At 40.9% G+C, this 16292-nt stretch overlaps 1 protein-coding gene across 2 annotated transcripts in view; it reads right to left on the reverse strand.

Annotated features, from left to right (window-relative positions):
• Window positions 1-16292, reverse strand: part of dner (delta/notch-like EGF repeat containing) — an 86161-nt gene that overhangs the window by 13736 nt on the left and 56133 nt on the right. For both annotated transcript variants that reach the window (XM_072461791.1, XM_072461792.1), the window contains exons 5-8: window positions 11553-11701; window positions 10120-10273; window positions 8558-8671; window positions 520-753 (exon numbers count right to left, since the gene is read on the reverse strand). In XM_072461791.1, coding sequence (XP_072317892.1) covers window positions 520-753; window positions 8558-8671; window positions 10120-10273; window positions 11553-11701 — 651 coding nt within the window. The remainder of the gene's footprint in view (window positions 1-519; window positions 754-8557; window positions 8672-10119; window positions 10274-11552; window positions 11702-16292) is intronic.

The following is a 16292-nucleotide window of genomic DNA, read 5'->3' on the forward strand; positions in this document are numbered from 1 at the left end:
CCTTTTTTATTAACTAGTCTGTGCTCTGGGATGTGAAGCTGGCAAATCGGTCCCTATGCAACACTTAAACAAATCCTGGGACTTTCTGAATTAAGTGCTATGCGTATAAATGTGCTCCATTAAATACAACTAAAATGTGTACGTTTGTTATTACCAGGTGTAGATCAAGAGTTGTTGAATAGTATACACGGTGTTATGGACTATATCACATTTGTCGATTTGTAAACCAACAGTTCCTGTTTTTTTTTCCATCAATAATCTGTCTAAATATTAAAGCAACCCTAACTTGTTCCTTGCCTTTCTTGTAAATATACTCTATTGGGTAAAAACTAAATGTACTTTTTACAAGAAAAAAAACTTGTATTCCACACCAGATTCACAGCTCAAAGTCAACTTTTGTAACTTTCAGTTTGATTAAGGTGAAATGTGGTGTTGTGCATTCAAGTTTGACAAGATGTGCATTTTACACCGTGTCCAAACGGACTTGGAACCCTGCACACAAACAGATTTACTCCATACCTGGGATGCAGAGGCACCTGTAGCTGTTGCCCACACTGCGGCAGACCCCATGGGCGCAGGGGTTGAGTGCGCAGAAGTCCACCAGCTGAGCACATGTGGGCCCCGTGAAGCCGGCGGGGCAGCTGCAGCCGAAGCCCAGAGGCCCGGGCCCCTGGGGGTAACACGTCCCATTGTTGTGGCACGGACCGGAGGCACAGGGGTCCACTTTCTGCTCACACGTGGGGCCCTGGTACCCTGGGACAGAACAAACAAACAGGAACGTGAAATAGTTCAGTAGAAAGTAAAGGACTTCAGGCTTCAGCACTTATTTTTCAGGTCACGTCCAGGATTCAGACATAATGACTGATGACTTGGGACTTGATCTCAAACTTGTGGAGAAAGTGGGACTCTTGAGTGGGACTTGACAAGCTTGTCCTCATACTGCCTCCAAGTTCTAAATGATGCTTTAAAGTTGGTTTAAAGTGATGAGAATTCACAGCAGGACTCGTGAACACAGTTAGTAGTGGTGAGTTCTGAAATGGGCTGGACTTTATTCAGAATAGTTCTAAAAGACTTGAACCCGGACTCAATGAGGATTTGAAATTGACTCCCTGACAAGAGGATCATGCAGGGGAAGCGCTCTAAGCTAGTGGAAAGACTATTGAAGTATGAAATGATCTGGTGACAGAAATGAAAGGGACCATGGCCATCTCATGACATTTACAGCTTGAAAAAGAGCATTTTGAGACATTATTTAAACTTATATGTGAACGCAACAAAACACTACATGGCTAAAAGTTTCAAAAAGCCAATTTTAGGTTCAGCCCTTAAGGTGTTATCTAATAGCAACGGCAGAATCATTGAAATGTGCTCTTAATCATGCTAGGTTTGTGTGTATTTGTGCCATTCTTTTGCCTTCAGCCTTGCTTGTGAAATTGGTTGCGGCATGAATGTGGATGATTTGGGAAATTCTCAATCCCCACAGAGCATCTTGCATAGGGCCCTCATAAATAAAGCTATTATCCACAGTAGTAACACAAGTTGGATTTGGGCTAACGGTGGATTTGCACAGCTTACCAACTAAAATGTGGTTTCAGGGTGAGTGACTTTTTTTAATCAATTTTCAAAGCAGAACGCACAGTGATTGGCACAACATGGACTTTTTAACCGCCTGCCTGTCTCTTCACGGCGCACGTTCTTTCCTGCACACCTCTTCTCATTAGCTTGTGCACCTCGGCATCTCGAACCTCGCCGACTCTAAAAATAGCTCCCATCTCCTTCCACTTGTCTTCACTCCCTCCCCTGAGAGTCCTATTGTACCGAGACTTGCAAAAAGGAAGGAGAAAAAAGGCTCTATCTTCAGCAAACGGACACGCGGCGCACCTCTAGTGGGTCGCGCTAACATCATTTACTGTAACATCCGGCGAAATCCCACCGCTGACTGCACCCAACGAGCTAATGAAGAGATCTCTCACAAAGCATGCATTGATCTACAGGACTTTATTTCACGGCACAGGCAGAGCATTCATCATCCAGGCGCTCGGAGAAAGGCCGTATCTGCTGTCGTCAAGGGAACCGCTCTCACGTATAGATCCAGAGGGGTTGTACACTGCACTAACCTCAGCTGACACAAGCGGAGGGACATACTGTACATTCGGAATCTTTAAGGGATTCCAGCAAAAGTGATGATGCTGGTGTGTTGTCATGGGCAACAACGAGCCCAGTTGTCCACAACAAGTTCGATTCCCAAAAACAAGAGAGGTATAGGTGTATATTGTATATTAATTTTGTCTTTGGTACTGGATATTTTAGCTGCAATTAACAGTTGTTTTAGTAGTCAAAGAATCAGACAATATTTTTTTAATTAGCCTACTTGAAAACAGTTATTTCAATTGTTCATTGAGATTTTTAAATCCATCCATCCATCCATTTTCTACCGCTTGTTCCCTTTCGGGGTCGCGGGTGACTGGAGCCTGGGGAAATGTTTTTTAAAAATCTCATAGTACAATAGAAATAACTGTTTTCAAGTCAAACAAATAAAGGTTGAAAGATGGTGACTGAAGGCTTCTAGAGAGTTGAACATTATTTTTTGACATTTTGATTAAATAATGTTATATCTTTTTTATGTATTTTAGAATCTGTACAGTTCAGATAATGATTATGACAATTAAATTACGACTAAGATTATATTTTATAGTCACTAGTCATGATCAGTCGATTCATTGTTGCTGCCGCAGTCACCACCAATCACTTCCAGAAAGCAGCTATTCACGGGTTTCCACTTCCTGTTTATAGATGTACTTTTGAGGCCATTCCAAAGATATCATATTGAGTTTGCATTGGTACTTATCATGTGAGAGATGCTAATATTTCATCACTCTGAAACCCACAGATAATCTGCCGTATTCTCATTTTATGTCACCTTATTTATTGCAACTATTACTTTTACTTTAGCCGTGACTATCATGGTGTTCAAACTGTGTGTCATACGTGCAACTATACTGGTAATAGAGAATAGAGAAGTCTCAAATGTGTGAGAAATATCTAATTACATGATTTTAAATGCAAGTCACGCAGACGTTACACAAGTAAAGATGGGCAGCAATTTCAACAAAAATGAATAATTTACAGATTATTTTCTTCCATGACTGGATTCTATTGTCTGAAAAGAATGAACAATGGTTGACACTGCCTTGACCTGAAAATACTTACCTCAAAGTTTAACCAACAGAATTTTGCATTTCCAGCATCTACTACATGTTGTTTGTGTTCTATTATAAACAGATTTATGTTATAGTTCATTAAGATACAGACACATTAACAACTCCAACGCTTTTCACTTCAATTCAGCACACTAGTCATGTTCCTTAGGCTTGCAGACAAAGTTTCTGCATATATTCTAGTACGATCTGTGCGTGATCACAGATAATTAAGCTCCCAAACTGTTTTTCATCATCTGCCATATACTATTTCTGACTTTTGTTTACGCACGTATAAATGCGCAGATACTTCAGCTGTTTGCTCACAGCTCTTACCAAAGTACATTTTATTATAGGATTGATTTCTCTGTAAGTTGTCATTAACTCGACGCTGGCACTTGGACAGGAACAGCCGTCTGTCAGCTGACAGACACTTCAGCAGCGAGAAGTGAGTTAGATCAAAATGGAGGCGATCAGTCACTATAATCTGTCTATGAAAACGCCGTCAAAAGTGGTGCTTATTTTTAATGATACTTGTCCTTGTTCTTTCCTTGTCTTAAAAATATAGAACAATTGTTGAAGCTTCTGTGAAAACATGCCTTCTTGTATTTCATTTTGGTTACTACAACTGACTTTTGCAATGATAAAATAGTAAACAGGGATCTAAAAGTCAAATTTAAACCTAAAACGCAACAATTATGAATACACTATAACTGGCAAGAAAACAATAGGATTTGAAGAAGGGCTGCACAATTTATCACAATAAAATCGCTGAAATGATCAAGGCTGTAATTATCTAGGTAATAGAATCCTCTCTAATCACCAAACTGTCTCAAATGTAATTGTGTTCCGTATGATTAAAAATATATATATATATATATATATATATATATATATATATATATATATATATATATATATATAAATCTAATTGAAATTCTCAAACAAATTACAATTAAATTTTTTACCACAAGTTCCTCAGCTCGAAAAGAACTCAACCTGAAGTTAAATTATGTGAGGAAGATAGAGAGGCTGACTTGGTTCATGAAGTCGGTTTATCACAAATCCATCAGCGCGCTCGGCGTGGATATCTCAGCCGTGACAGCAGAAGAACGCTGTGACAGTAGACATCATTCTCGTGGTCGCTGTGGAAACTAAACATCTAAGACAAGCCTCCAGATGAGAGTGTGACAGTTTGCCATCAGACAGCGGCAGAGAAGACTAAAGAGTGATGTCTGAAGTGAAGTGTGGTCCTGATGGAGACGAGTTACGCTTATCTGAGGCGTGATGGTTCCGTGCGGGTGAAGGATCGGTGAAGTGAAGTGAAACCGTTTGAAATCAGGCGAAAAAGACAAGAGCGTTTGTTGCTTAGCTGTGTTTAGTGAAGGTAGTTTGAGCTGTTTAATGGTCAGAATAATGAGTCTAGTGAAGGTCCATGGATTTGAAAAGACTCTCTGGATTATTTCAAAATGGCAACGTGGGACGAGATATACAGACGTACTCAGGCGTGGTTGTGTAAAGTACAGGACCTTCAAAAGTACTGGATTATCACATTTCTTCATTTTTGGTCATGATTTAGTGGCCAAATGACAGAAAACTATCTGTATGTGTATTTCTATCCAACAGGGCTTAACTGGACTGCGATGGATAGGTTGGTTTAGTGTAAATCCCAAATTGACAGGAATTAGCCATGTTTCAAATGGCCCTTATCCGTCAACCGGTTTACTTTCGAGTGCGTCTCCATGCTCAGAGCCTGCTGCATCACCCAAACACAACAAATGTGTTCTTAAAAACGAAATCGTACCTGAATTTTCCTTTTAGTCATAAGGCCGATCTCAGCAATTCGCACACAAATAGACGAAAGAGTGAACAAGAAACTACTTCTTGTTTATCAGCTTTTTCCTGCTTTTGTTTCACTTCTCTGTGATTTAATGTGTCTTTATGTAGCGCATTGGGTTTGGCTGGTGTTAAATGCATTATGCACTGGGAATTTAATATTACGGGTCTTGACATGAGTGCCCCGTGTCGATAAACAGGAAACCACTGTTGCTAACGTGCGCTAGCTTTGGTTTGCTAAGTATTTCTGATCAACGTAAAAAGTGACCGTCACTAGAAATATGACGATTTATCACAAGATCAAGTCAGCGTTTAGTGTGAAATTATTTTAAAGTCTCTCTTGTCTTGTCAATAGACTCTGAAAATGTCCAGTGGAAACAGGCCCATTGAGAACTGACATAATATGGTATCTAACATGTGAGCTCAGACTTTTCTAGTGGAAAGGCCGTAAATGATTAAAGTTATTGCTTTGCCTGGAATGTTTTTCAGTTAAATCTATCTGTATCTCTGTGGAGTCAAGCTTGTGGCACCACCCAACTTACAGGTCAGCTCTATGGAAAGGTCACCATGCTCACAGTTAGAATATATGTTTCTCTCATTTTTGAGCAATGAAAACACCTGTACTGAAATGCGAGACAGATATGTTTCCATGCACACCAAATATCTGATCATTCCTGGAGTACTCAGATTATTGAAATGTCATGTAAACAGTTACATCACATGTGAGTAATCTGATTTCTGTGCAGGTTTTGACACGGAAGGTTAAGCAAAAAAAGAGCCAGCTAATGTGGTTAAAAATTGAAAGAATTGGTTTAAAAGCAAATCAAATCTAGTTACTGGGTTATCGGATCACTCTAGGTATCCTATTTTTACTGGCTATGTAAATGTATTTCTCAGTGAAACTGCAGATGTCAACACTCTCCTTGATTGTCGAATCCACTGTTAACAAGACATCCTAATCTTTACACCCTCAAGTGCCTTAACACCTTTCGACCAATAAAATTCACATACTTTGACTTCTATTCTCCAAGCTATTTTTGCACATTAAACGGTACAAGTATAGTCAGGTGTTGGAGTGTATGTGAAACCTCCACACATCAAGATCTCAGCCCACTTTTGGGAACGGTGCCGGCAACAAAACAACAACTCGTAGGCAGCTTTCATTTCCATCTGTTGTTTTTCGCTGTGTGCAGCCAGTATTCAGTGTTCTCTCTGTGCGTGTATTTGGTGGAGAACTGCAGTTGAAGATTTGTGACCACAATTCCCTGGAGAGATGGATGCAGGTCGCTGTGGCTATGAAGACTAATTAGAAGAGAAGAGGGGAGGTTTAAATTAGCATCGCAGTGGCACAGATATGGTCCAGTGCACAGCATGGAGAACATGTTGAAAAATGTGCTCGACCCTGCTGCTTGTTGAGGACGGATAACCACGTTCTAAAGCATCTTTATTTGAGGATGTCTAACTAAATGTTCAATTCTCGCAGCAACCTAATGCACTTTACCTTTTCTAGTTCGACCAGTGAAAAATAGACCGACGTAGTTATTTTAGTTTTGATGATCATAAAGACCAGTATCACTATTTCATAAAAGCATGCTCACTCCGAGTCGCACTCAGTTGCTATGGCAATTTAGACAGGAAGTGTCTAAAGGCAGTCTGGGTCTGAACTCTGAGTAAACATTGCACTTTTATTACATTTTCAAAAGGAAAAAAATATGATATGTAATCAATATCCCATAACATTTATTATTAGATTCATATTACTTAACTTGTGGAAATGTATTTACAAAATGTGAAGTTAGAATTATTATTTATCCTGCAGGTAATCTAACTACTTTTAATCAAAAATGTTGTCCTACATAACAATCTGCACATATACCAATTTTTTATACTGTCATCTGTCTTCATCCATTACATTCAAATTGCTAGAAATAATTTGATCCTTTGAACATTGATCATTCATAAAGGACCAAACACAGGGGCCCCGTCGCTCCCTCCAGGGACGCAGCTCAAACACACACAGCAGATCATGGTTTCGGAGAACAGTTCTGTGTTCATATTCAGGAGAAATTATGTCAAATGAAGTTAGAAGGGCATTGACAGCAATGTGAGGTAAGTCATCACCTCTTCACCAGACTAAAGCCCGAACTGACTGTGAGAAAATCAATCGGTCTAAATTCTGCTGCACTCTTGTATTCAGAGTTGAACTGGAGGGTGCTTAAAATACTCAAAATCACTTATGAATTGTTCCAAATGTTCAGAAGTGCAGAAAAATGTGTTATTTCTGAAATTCCTGCACTCTTCCTTCTCTTTCTTTTTTTCATTTTTTCTACGTGTCAGGGTGGGCGTGTCTTAAAAGGGGTTTTGGAGGTGGGCGTGTCCTCTCCATACATCTTTGCTCCGGCCTCGCGGGTTGTCAAATCTGCTCTTATTAAGTGAGACTGGACCGAGTGCGGCTGGGAAAGTCCTGAGTGAGACTGGTGAAGAATGAACTCCTGTCTTTATGCTCAGAGAAGTCGGGTAGAAAGTCTGGCTTTTATGAAACAGCCTGGTTCACTCGGGTAGAAAGCTGTCCCTGAATCAAGTGTTGACCTTTATGTAACAGATAAGAGCACAAATACATACACTTCTATATGCCATGTGTACATAGACTGTATACTTCTACTCTATACTGCTGCACTGTAGGAACCTTTGTCTGTTCTTGGTACTTTGTTTTGTTCCTGTTCCCATTCAGTATTACGCACGTTTGCCCAGAGTAGGAACTATAGAAACTGAGGCTACACTTTCATTGAGTTTAATTGTTCATGGCTTGTGCATTAAGAGTTTTATGGTTAACATGACTACATGGCTTGCACAATAGTAGAGTAGAAAAAACGAAAATCAGTTTTTGTCTACAGAACATTTAAATTATTCATATTTAAATGTTCTGCATTAAACTTATGCTAATGTTAAAGCCAGTTAGATCAACCTTCAGCCACTGTTGCTGTGTGAATATGAGTGGGACTGGGTTCCTCTGACAAAATGAGGACTGAGAGGAAACACTAAAGTTGTAAATATGTGAGAGGTAATAGAGCATTTTTTAAATTATCATATTGAATTATACTATAACCAGAATGATCACACTTACCAATTTATTGCATAATCTTGACACAATCGAGATGTATCTAATAATTTGTGTTGTCTGAACTGCTTGGCAGACACCTCTCCTTGATACATTCTGCTGTTGTGACTTGTGATGTATAATTCAGTGCATGTTTTACCGACCACTTGAATATTTCTTCCAAGTACACTTTCTCTTTGCCGTTTATGCTTCCTTAAAAGCCTTTATTAGCATTCGTCGCCACCAACACCTCTGTCCCAACATCTTTACATCTACTTTTATGTATTCGCCCATGAAATGCAAACAGCAAGCTGTTTCCAAACATAATACCTGGCAGCGGCGGCATTAAAATTCTAGTAGACGAGGTGCAAAAAGAGCATTTATTTTTGGCACTGGTAAATGTAGTGTGATGACTGGCTGGTAATACCTTCGGGACAGTAGCACCTGGGCCCGGCCAAGCTGCTGAAACATGTGGCTCCGTTCTTGCAGGGCTGGGATAGGCAGTGGTCCACCAAAAGCTGACAGCGCTCGCCTTCGTAACCTGACCACACAAAGTCAAGAGAGAAAAATGGCTAAAACTAAAAGGAAAATGTTCAAATGGATCAAAACAACCTCTTTGAAAGGCACTCTCAATGTTGATTTTGAAGTATAAGTATCCTAAAAATTTACAAATCTTGTTTCATCTTAAAGCAAGTTACAACTGGATCAAGATCTGGCAAAGGTTATAGCACTACTTTCGAACAGAGGAGGAAAAAGTATCACATTTGGTTACTAAATACAGGAGCAAAAAATACTCTCAAGTAAAGATATAAGTTGCACATTCAAAAATCGACTGAAAATGTAAACAGTCAAAGTATTTCAGACAGATATTGAGAGTAGTTAAAGTATTAATTGTGGTGATTTTGATGAAGAATTGTGTTGATCTTGATCTAATACATTTCCCAATTTTTCTAGTGAATTGTATGCATATATTTTTGTTTGCTCAAAGCTTGAGCCCAAAACATTTAGGCTGGATAGCACCATGAATGTGCTACAAATGACACTCAAACCAAATGAAAATAACTTTCTACTTTTCAGTCCAATTCCCAAAAAAATATGAAGTTAAAAGTACAAAAACATGCTCTCAAATTTAGTAAAATAAATCATGTATCCGCTGCAGTGAGCGTTTACTTTTGCATTTTGTTACTTTCCACCACTGTTTTTGAAATCTCTGCAAATACAGAGAATAAAAACAGATAAAATACTTTAAATAGCTCACATTATAGACAATATGGCGAAACTTTTACCAGATTCGTTAGCTGCTTGGAGCATGGCCTAAGACTGTAAAATACATTTTCACGTTGCATCTGCACTAAAACTAAAGGTGAAAAATGAATTTGCTCTCTGCAAAATGTTTATTGAGCAATGTTCCTGTCAAATAAACAATAAATAAAACTGAAGCCTTGGAGGTGACCTTTCGGAAGCAAAGAGATATAACAGATCCACAAAGCACTGAGGAAAAGAGAGAGAAAGAGGAAATAATGTCACTGCAACAAACATTGCCAGAAGACATTGCTTTTTGGGCCTGGACTGAATACTTTATTAGACAGTTAACGTGCAATGGGGTAAAAGGTTTTTGATGCGTCACATATCACATTAAAAACATTCTGTGCTTCTTTGCAGTCTTTTCTCTTTATGTTTTTTTCCATAAACCATATGATTGTTTTCACCCTTGGCTCACTAAAGCGGCTCACATAAGACAGCTGACATTTAGCTCTCCAAGGTCCTGACCCCGAGTGGCTTCTAAGAAAAAAAACATCTACAAAATATCAAATGGCCGACCCGCTTTTGTTCTCGACCCTAAAAAAGAACCACATGCTTAACTCTCCAAAGCGCTCTGATCCTCCTAATGAAGAGCACTGCGGCCTCAGATATGTTAATTAGACTTGCGCATGAGAGCTGCGTTCTGAAATAGCTGGAAACGCTCTTCTTGTTGACAGAGGAGCTCACCTGGGGGGCAGGAGCAGGTGAAGTTGCGTCCCTGAGCTCCTTGCCTCACGTCGGCGCAGGTGCCGTTGTTGCGACAGGGTCTGTGGTGGCAGGCGTCAAACTCCTCGCAGAAGATTCCGGTGTAGCTGTCGTCGCAGTCGCAGAAGAAAGTGCTCTGAGGAAAACAAACGAAACATGTTTGGAAAGGGACAAAAAGATAAAGAGCTGTAACCAATTTTTTTATTTTATGTGTTCTGCTTTCAGGGTTTTTAATTGCCGTCATACTTTCTCTGCAAACTCTTCTCCGAGCCTGAAACAGTGGGTACGCTCACATGCGCGTACAAACTTAGATCATTATCTGAATTCTGGGGTTGGAATTGTAAACAGAGAAATCTGATGATGAGTTTTCTTTTGATCTTTCACCCATGTGCAGGAAAAGCAAACTGCACATGTGGCAAAGACAATGATTAAAGACAAAATGTAATTCAATACATATTTTTACTCCAACCATTGCTGCATCCATTAATGAGCTCATATATGTTTTGGATTATTGCATTATGTTATGGGAATAGACGTTAGAAAGATGGAATAAATTACATTCAGTGCCGGGATTTTAATTGATTGTAATTAAATCTCATGTGTGATGCTTTGGATTTTTTTTTTTTTTGCTCTTTGTTCCGGCTTCTGTTCTGTTTTGTTCTATATATTAACAAAACTATGCATGTTCATTCTCTCAGGTGGTGACAAGTGGTTTGGGTCAGACTATTTTTTATAATTAAGTGTTTATGTGGTCGAGACAACGCTATTATAGAGATACGCTGTAAACACGCCAGTGCACATAAACACCGGTGACAAGGTGGGAAAGTGTCTTGTCTGGCCACATCACGACGCTAACCAGGCCCAACCTTGCTTTGCTTCCCAGATCTAGCAAGAATTCTCAAGGTGGCACGTCCTGACAGTCACAGATCATTCTACACCTCCGTCTCCCCACAGAGAATACAACGTAACACTTTTATACAAGGGAGAGAGGGGGGAAGTGCACACTGCCAGACCACAAAGTTGTGATTACTAGAACACCTCTATTTCATGCCTAGTACATCATTCTTAACATTGCATTTTGTTTACTCCCTCTGGGTTCGTCGTTAATCTGTAATAAACAAGGTAACGGCACAATAATACACACTGCAGAAAAGTGATAAGCGACTTACTTGTCCCTGCATTTCAAGCACTCTCGCTCCAGCTACAGAAAAGTTTCATAAGTTTTTGCCATTTCATTGTATTTCATCACCTTGCGCTGCTATAATTATACCATTGTTTCACACTGCTTTTTCACTGAGTAATGATGGTGTAGTGCGATTGTAGTCGGTGTCTTAATTCCATATATTATCGTCAGCTATTCTTAACAAAATGGGCTTATAGAGTTGAGAGGATGACATTTTGGCTTTTGTTCTTACCTCAGAGGGCTGCGTGATACATCTGCCCTTGCCAGAACACTGTGGGTCGCTGAAGCTGCTCCCGGGCTCCACGCAGCTGCTGGCCTTCACTGTCAGGTTCAGACGCAGCGTGACCTCCGGGGCAGTGGGGGTGCCGACACGCAACACACCTACAACAAAAGAATTTCACAGTCATGAATACTGTTAAGAGTCTCTGTAGGGAGAAGTGTCCTCTGTGTTTGTCCCTGTCTTCAAAGTCAGGGGGGCAGCCACAGTTCAACACCCTCTCCACATCTTAAGGCGTGGTTTTAGTCAGTAGTATCTGCACTTTCCACTCCACTACCTTTATGAACTATCATGTAAAAGTGTTTTTCTTGAGGTTTTAGACCTGCTGAATTGGCAGAGGGATATTTGTATTCTTTTATGGTGAATTCTTGCCTACATATTTTGAGTTCCAAGTCCAAGTGTCAGAGGGGCAAGGATTTTCTAACCAGGATCCCTCAAACAAGCACGTATGAAGCTAAATGCTACTCCAGGTATGTTTATGATAAGGGAACGATGTTAGAAAAATCAATTTTGCATAATGTGTACCCTTTAACATGCTCAAGTGCACGGTAAGTCATGTGCAGGTTGTCCACACGGGTTATGAGAGGGGGACCTCGGTCTCGTCCCAGGACATGTGCACCTTTGCATAAGCTGCATCTAAATTCACGCACTCATAAACTAATTCCTCTGTAAATGTGTTGGATTGTAATGAAACACACATCATTCTACAGATGAACATGCAGAGAACATGACTGCGAAGGAAAGACTCAGTTGTTATTGCTATTTTTTTTAACAAGCTGGGTTTGTTCTTACGGCACTAAATGGCAACGTTAGCTCTGTTGTGGTAGCCTACTGTAGACTAACACAACAGAGCTTTTTTTTTTAGACTTGGTTTAGATTAGTTCTGTGCCGTTTAAGCCTGATGGTGGCATTGTTCTAACTTAGACCTGCTCTAGTCCTGCTTTAGACCTGCTTTAGACCTGCTTTAGTCCGGCTTTAGACCTGCTTTAGTCCTGCTTTAGTCCTGCTTTAGTCCTGCTTTAGACCTGCTTTAGTCTAGCTTTAGACCTGCTTTAGTCCTGCTTTAGTCTGGCTTTAGACCTGCTTTAGACCTGCTTTAGACCTGCTTTAGTCCTGCTGTAGTCCTGCTTTAGACCTGCTCTAGTCCTGCTTTAGACCTGCTTTAGACCTGCTCTAGTCCTGCTTTAGACCTGCTTTAGTCCTGCTTTAGACCTGCTTTAGTCCTGCTTTAGACCTGCTTTAGTCTGGCTTTAGACCTGCTTTAGTCCTGCTTTAGTCCTGCTTTAGACCTGCTTTAGTCCTGCTTTAGACCTGCTTTAGTCAGGCTTTAGACCTGCTTTAGTCCTGCTTTAGTCCTGCTTTAGTCCTGCTTTAGTCCTGCTTTAGTCCTGCTTTAGTCTGGCTTTAGACCTGCTTTAGTCCTGCTTTAGTCTGGCTTTAGACCTGCTTTAGACCTGCTTTAGACCTGCTTTAGTCCGGCTTTAGAACCTGCTCTAGTCCTGCTTTAGACCTGCTTTAGTCCGGCTTTAGACCTGCTTTAGTCCTGTTTTAGACCTGCTTTAGTCCTGCTTTAGACCTGCTTTAGTCCTGCTTTAGACCTGCTCTAGTCCTGCTTTAGACCTGCTTTAGTCCTGCTTTAGACCTGCTTTAGTCCTGCTTTAGTCCGGCTTTACACCTGCTTTAGTCCTGCTTTAGTCCTGCTTTAGACCTGCTTTAGACCTACTTTAGTCCTGCTTTAGTCCTGCTTTAGTCCGGCTTTAGACCTGCTTTAGTCCTGCTTTAGTCCTGCTTTAGTCCTGCTTTAGACCTGCTTTAGACCTACTTTAGTCCTGCTTTAGACCTGCTCTAATCCTGATTTAGTCCTGCTTTAGTCCTGCTTTAGACCTGCTTTAGACCTACTTTAGTCCTGCTTTAGTCCTGCTTTAGTCCGGCTTTAGACCTGCTTTAGTCCTGCTTTAGTCCTGCTTTAGTCCTGCTTTAGACCTGCTTTAGACCTACTTTAGTCCTGCTTTAGACCTGCTCTAATCCTGATTTAGTCCTGCTCTAGTCCTGATTTAGTCCTGCTTTAGTCCTGCTTTAGTCCGGCTTTAGACCTGCTTTAGTCCTGCTTTAGACCTGCTTTAGACCTGCTTTAGTCCTGCTTTAGACCTGCTTTAGACCTGCTTTAGTCCTGCTTTAGACCTGCTCTAGTCCTGCTTTAGTCCTGCTCTAGTCCTGATTTAGTCCTGCTTTAGACCTGCTTTAGTCCTGCTTTAGTCCTGCTTTAGACCTGCTTTAGACCTGCTTTAGTCCTGCTTTAGTCCTGCTCTAGTCCTGCTCTAGTCCTGCTTTAGTCCTGCTTTAGTCCTGCTTTAGTCCTGCTTTAGACCTGCTTTAGTCCTGCTTTAGACCTGCTTTAGTCTGGCTTTAGACCTGCTTTAGTCCTGCTTTAGTCTGGCTTTAGACCTGCTTTAGTCCTGCTTTAGACCTGCTCTAGTCCTGCTTTAGACCTGCTCTAGTCCTGCTTTAGACCTGCTTTAGTCCTGCTTTAGACCTGCTTTAGTCCGGCTTTAGACCTGCTTTAGACCTGCTTTAGTCCTGCTTTAGTCCTGCTTTAGTCCTGCTTTAGACCTGCTTTAGTCTGGCTTTAGACCTGCTTTAGTCCTGCTTTAGTCTGGCTTTAGACCTGCTTTAGACCTGCTTTAGACCTGCTTTAGTGCTGCTGTAGTCCTGCTTTAGACCTGCTCTAGTCCTGCTTTAGTCCTGCTTTAGTCCTGCTTTAGACCTGCTTTAGTCTGGCTTTAGACCTGCTTTAGTCCTGCTTTAGTCCTGCTTTAGACCTGCTTTAGACCTGCTTTAGTCAGGCTTTAGACCTGCTTTAGTCCTGCTTTAGTCCTGCTTTAGTCCTGCTTTAGTCCTGCTTTAGTCTGGCTTTAGACCTGCTTTAGTCCTGCTTTAGTCCTGCTTTAGACCTGCTTTAGACCTACTTTAGTCCTGCTTTAGACCTGCTCTAATCCTGATTTAGTCCTGCTCTAGTCCTGATTTAGTCCTGCTTTAGTCCTGCTTTAGTCCGGCTTTAGACCTGCTTTAGTCCTGCTTTAGACCTGCTTTAGTCCTGCTCTAGTCCTGCTTTAGACCTGCTTTAGTCCTGCATTAGACCTGCTTTAGTACTGCTTTAGTCCGGCTTTAGACCTGCTTTAGTCCTGCTTTAGTCCTGCTTTAGACCTGCTTTAGACCTACTTTAGTCCTGCTTTAGTCCTGCTTTAGTCCGGCTTTAGACCTGCTTTAGTCCTGCTTTAGTCCTGCTTTAGTCCTGCTTTAGTCCTGCTTTAGACCTGCTTTAGACCTACTTTAGTCCTGCTTTAGACCTGCTCTAATCCTGATTTAGTCCTGCTCTAGTCCTGCTTTAGTCCTGCTCTAGTCCTGCTTTAGTCCTGCTTTAGACCTGCTTTAGACCTGCTTTAGTCCTGCTTTAGACCTGCTCTAGTCCTGCTTTAGTCCTGCTCTAGTCCTGATTTAGTCCTGCTTTAGACCTGCTTTAGTCCTGCTTTAGTCCTGCTTTAGACCTGCTTTAGACCTGCTTTAGTCCTGCTTTAGTCCTGCTCTAGTCCTGCTCTAGTCCTGCTTTAGTCCTGCTTTAGTCCTGCTTTAGTCCTGCTTTAGACCTGCTTTAGTCCTGCTTTAGTCCTACTTTAGTCCTGCTTTAGTCCTGCTTTAGTCCGGCTTTAGACCTGCTTTAGTCCTGCTTTAGTCCTGCTTTAGTCCTGCTTTAGTCCTGCTTTAGTCCTGCTTTAGACCTGCTTTAGACCTGCTCTAGACCTGCTTTAGACCTACTTTAGTCCTGCTTTAGACCTGCTCTAATCCTGCTTTAGTCTTGCTCTAGTCCTGCTTTAGTCCTGCTCTAGTCCTGCTTTAGTCCTGCTTTAGACCTGCTTTAGACCTGCTTTAGTCCTGCTTTAGTCCTGCTTTAGACCTGCTTTAGTCCTGCTTTAGACCTGCTTTAGTCCTGCTCTAGTCCTGCTCTAGTCCTGCTTTAGTCCTGCTTTTCTTCTGCTTTACAGTTTATCCATGTTTTCTGGTAGATATGGTTTGTTTAGTCTTGGTTTAAACCTGGTCTTGTCCTGGTCTGCTTTGCACTAGTTGAGTCAGGTTACACTGGCTTTGCCTGGGTTTTAGTGATTTAGTCCTGTTCTTATTAATGAATATAATATTAGGATAGTCAATTTCTGTTTGAATTGTTTGTGGATCTTATAGAGATAAACTGGACCCTAGAAAATATCATTGGAGACCCCTGTTTTAGATGAATAAACTTGCTCATTATTTTATATAAATTAATTATATAAAATAATGATCCACAGGTGTCATAGATTACAACTATATAGCAGACAAAATTTGTGGCTGAAGAATATTTTTGACTTATCTCGCAATTTCCTCAAAATGTTCCACACCAATCACAGCCACTTGTTGAAATGTCTTCACAAACAGCTTTCCTTTTCCTCCTTGCTCATCCCGACTGTATCTTCAATCAAATCTGACAGCAGCTGCTAAAAATAGCCACAAGAGATCAGTGACTTCCATTTTTAGGACGACAATCTCAGCCAATGAGCTTTGTGCTACGAAACGACAGAGACCTTGCGAGCATACGTCGACCAATCAGAAAGCGCCTTGTCAAAGCACCTGTGCTAATGCATCTCAACCAATGACGTCAATACAATT

The sequence above is a fragment of the Eucyclogobius newberryi genome, unplaced genomic scaffold (genome assembly GCF_026437365.1).
Source record: "Eucyclogobius newberryi isolate DKJ021-1_F unplaced genomic scaffold, fEucNew1.0.hap1 SCAF_10, whole genome shotgun sequence".
NCBI classification, from domain to species: domain Eukaryota; kingdom Metazoa; phylum Chordata; class Actinopteri; order Gobiiformes; family Gobiidae; genus Eucyclogobius; species Eucyclogobius newberryi.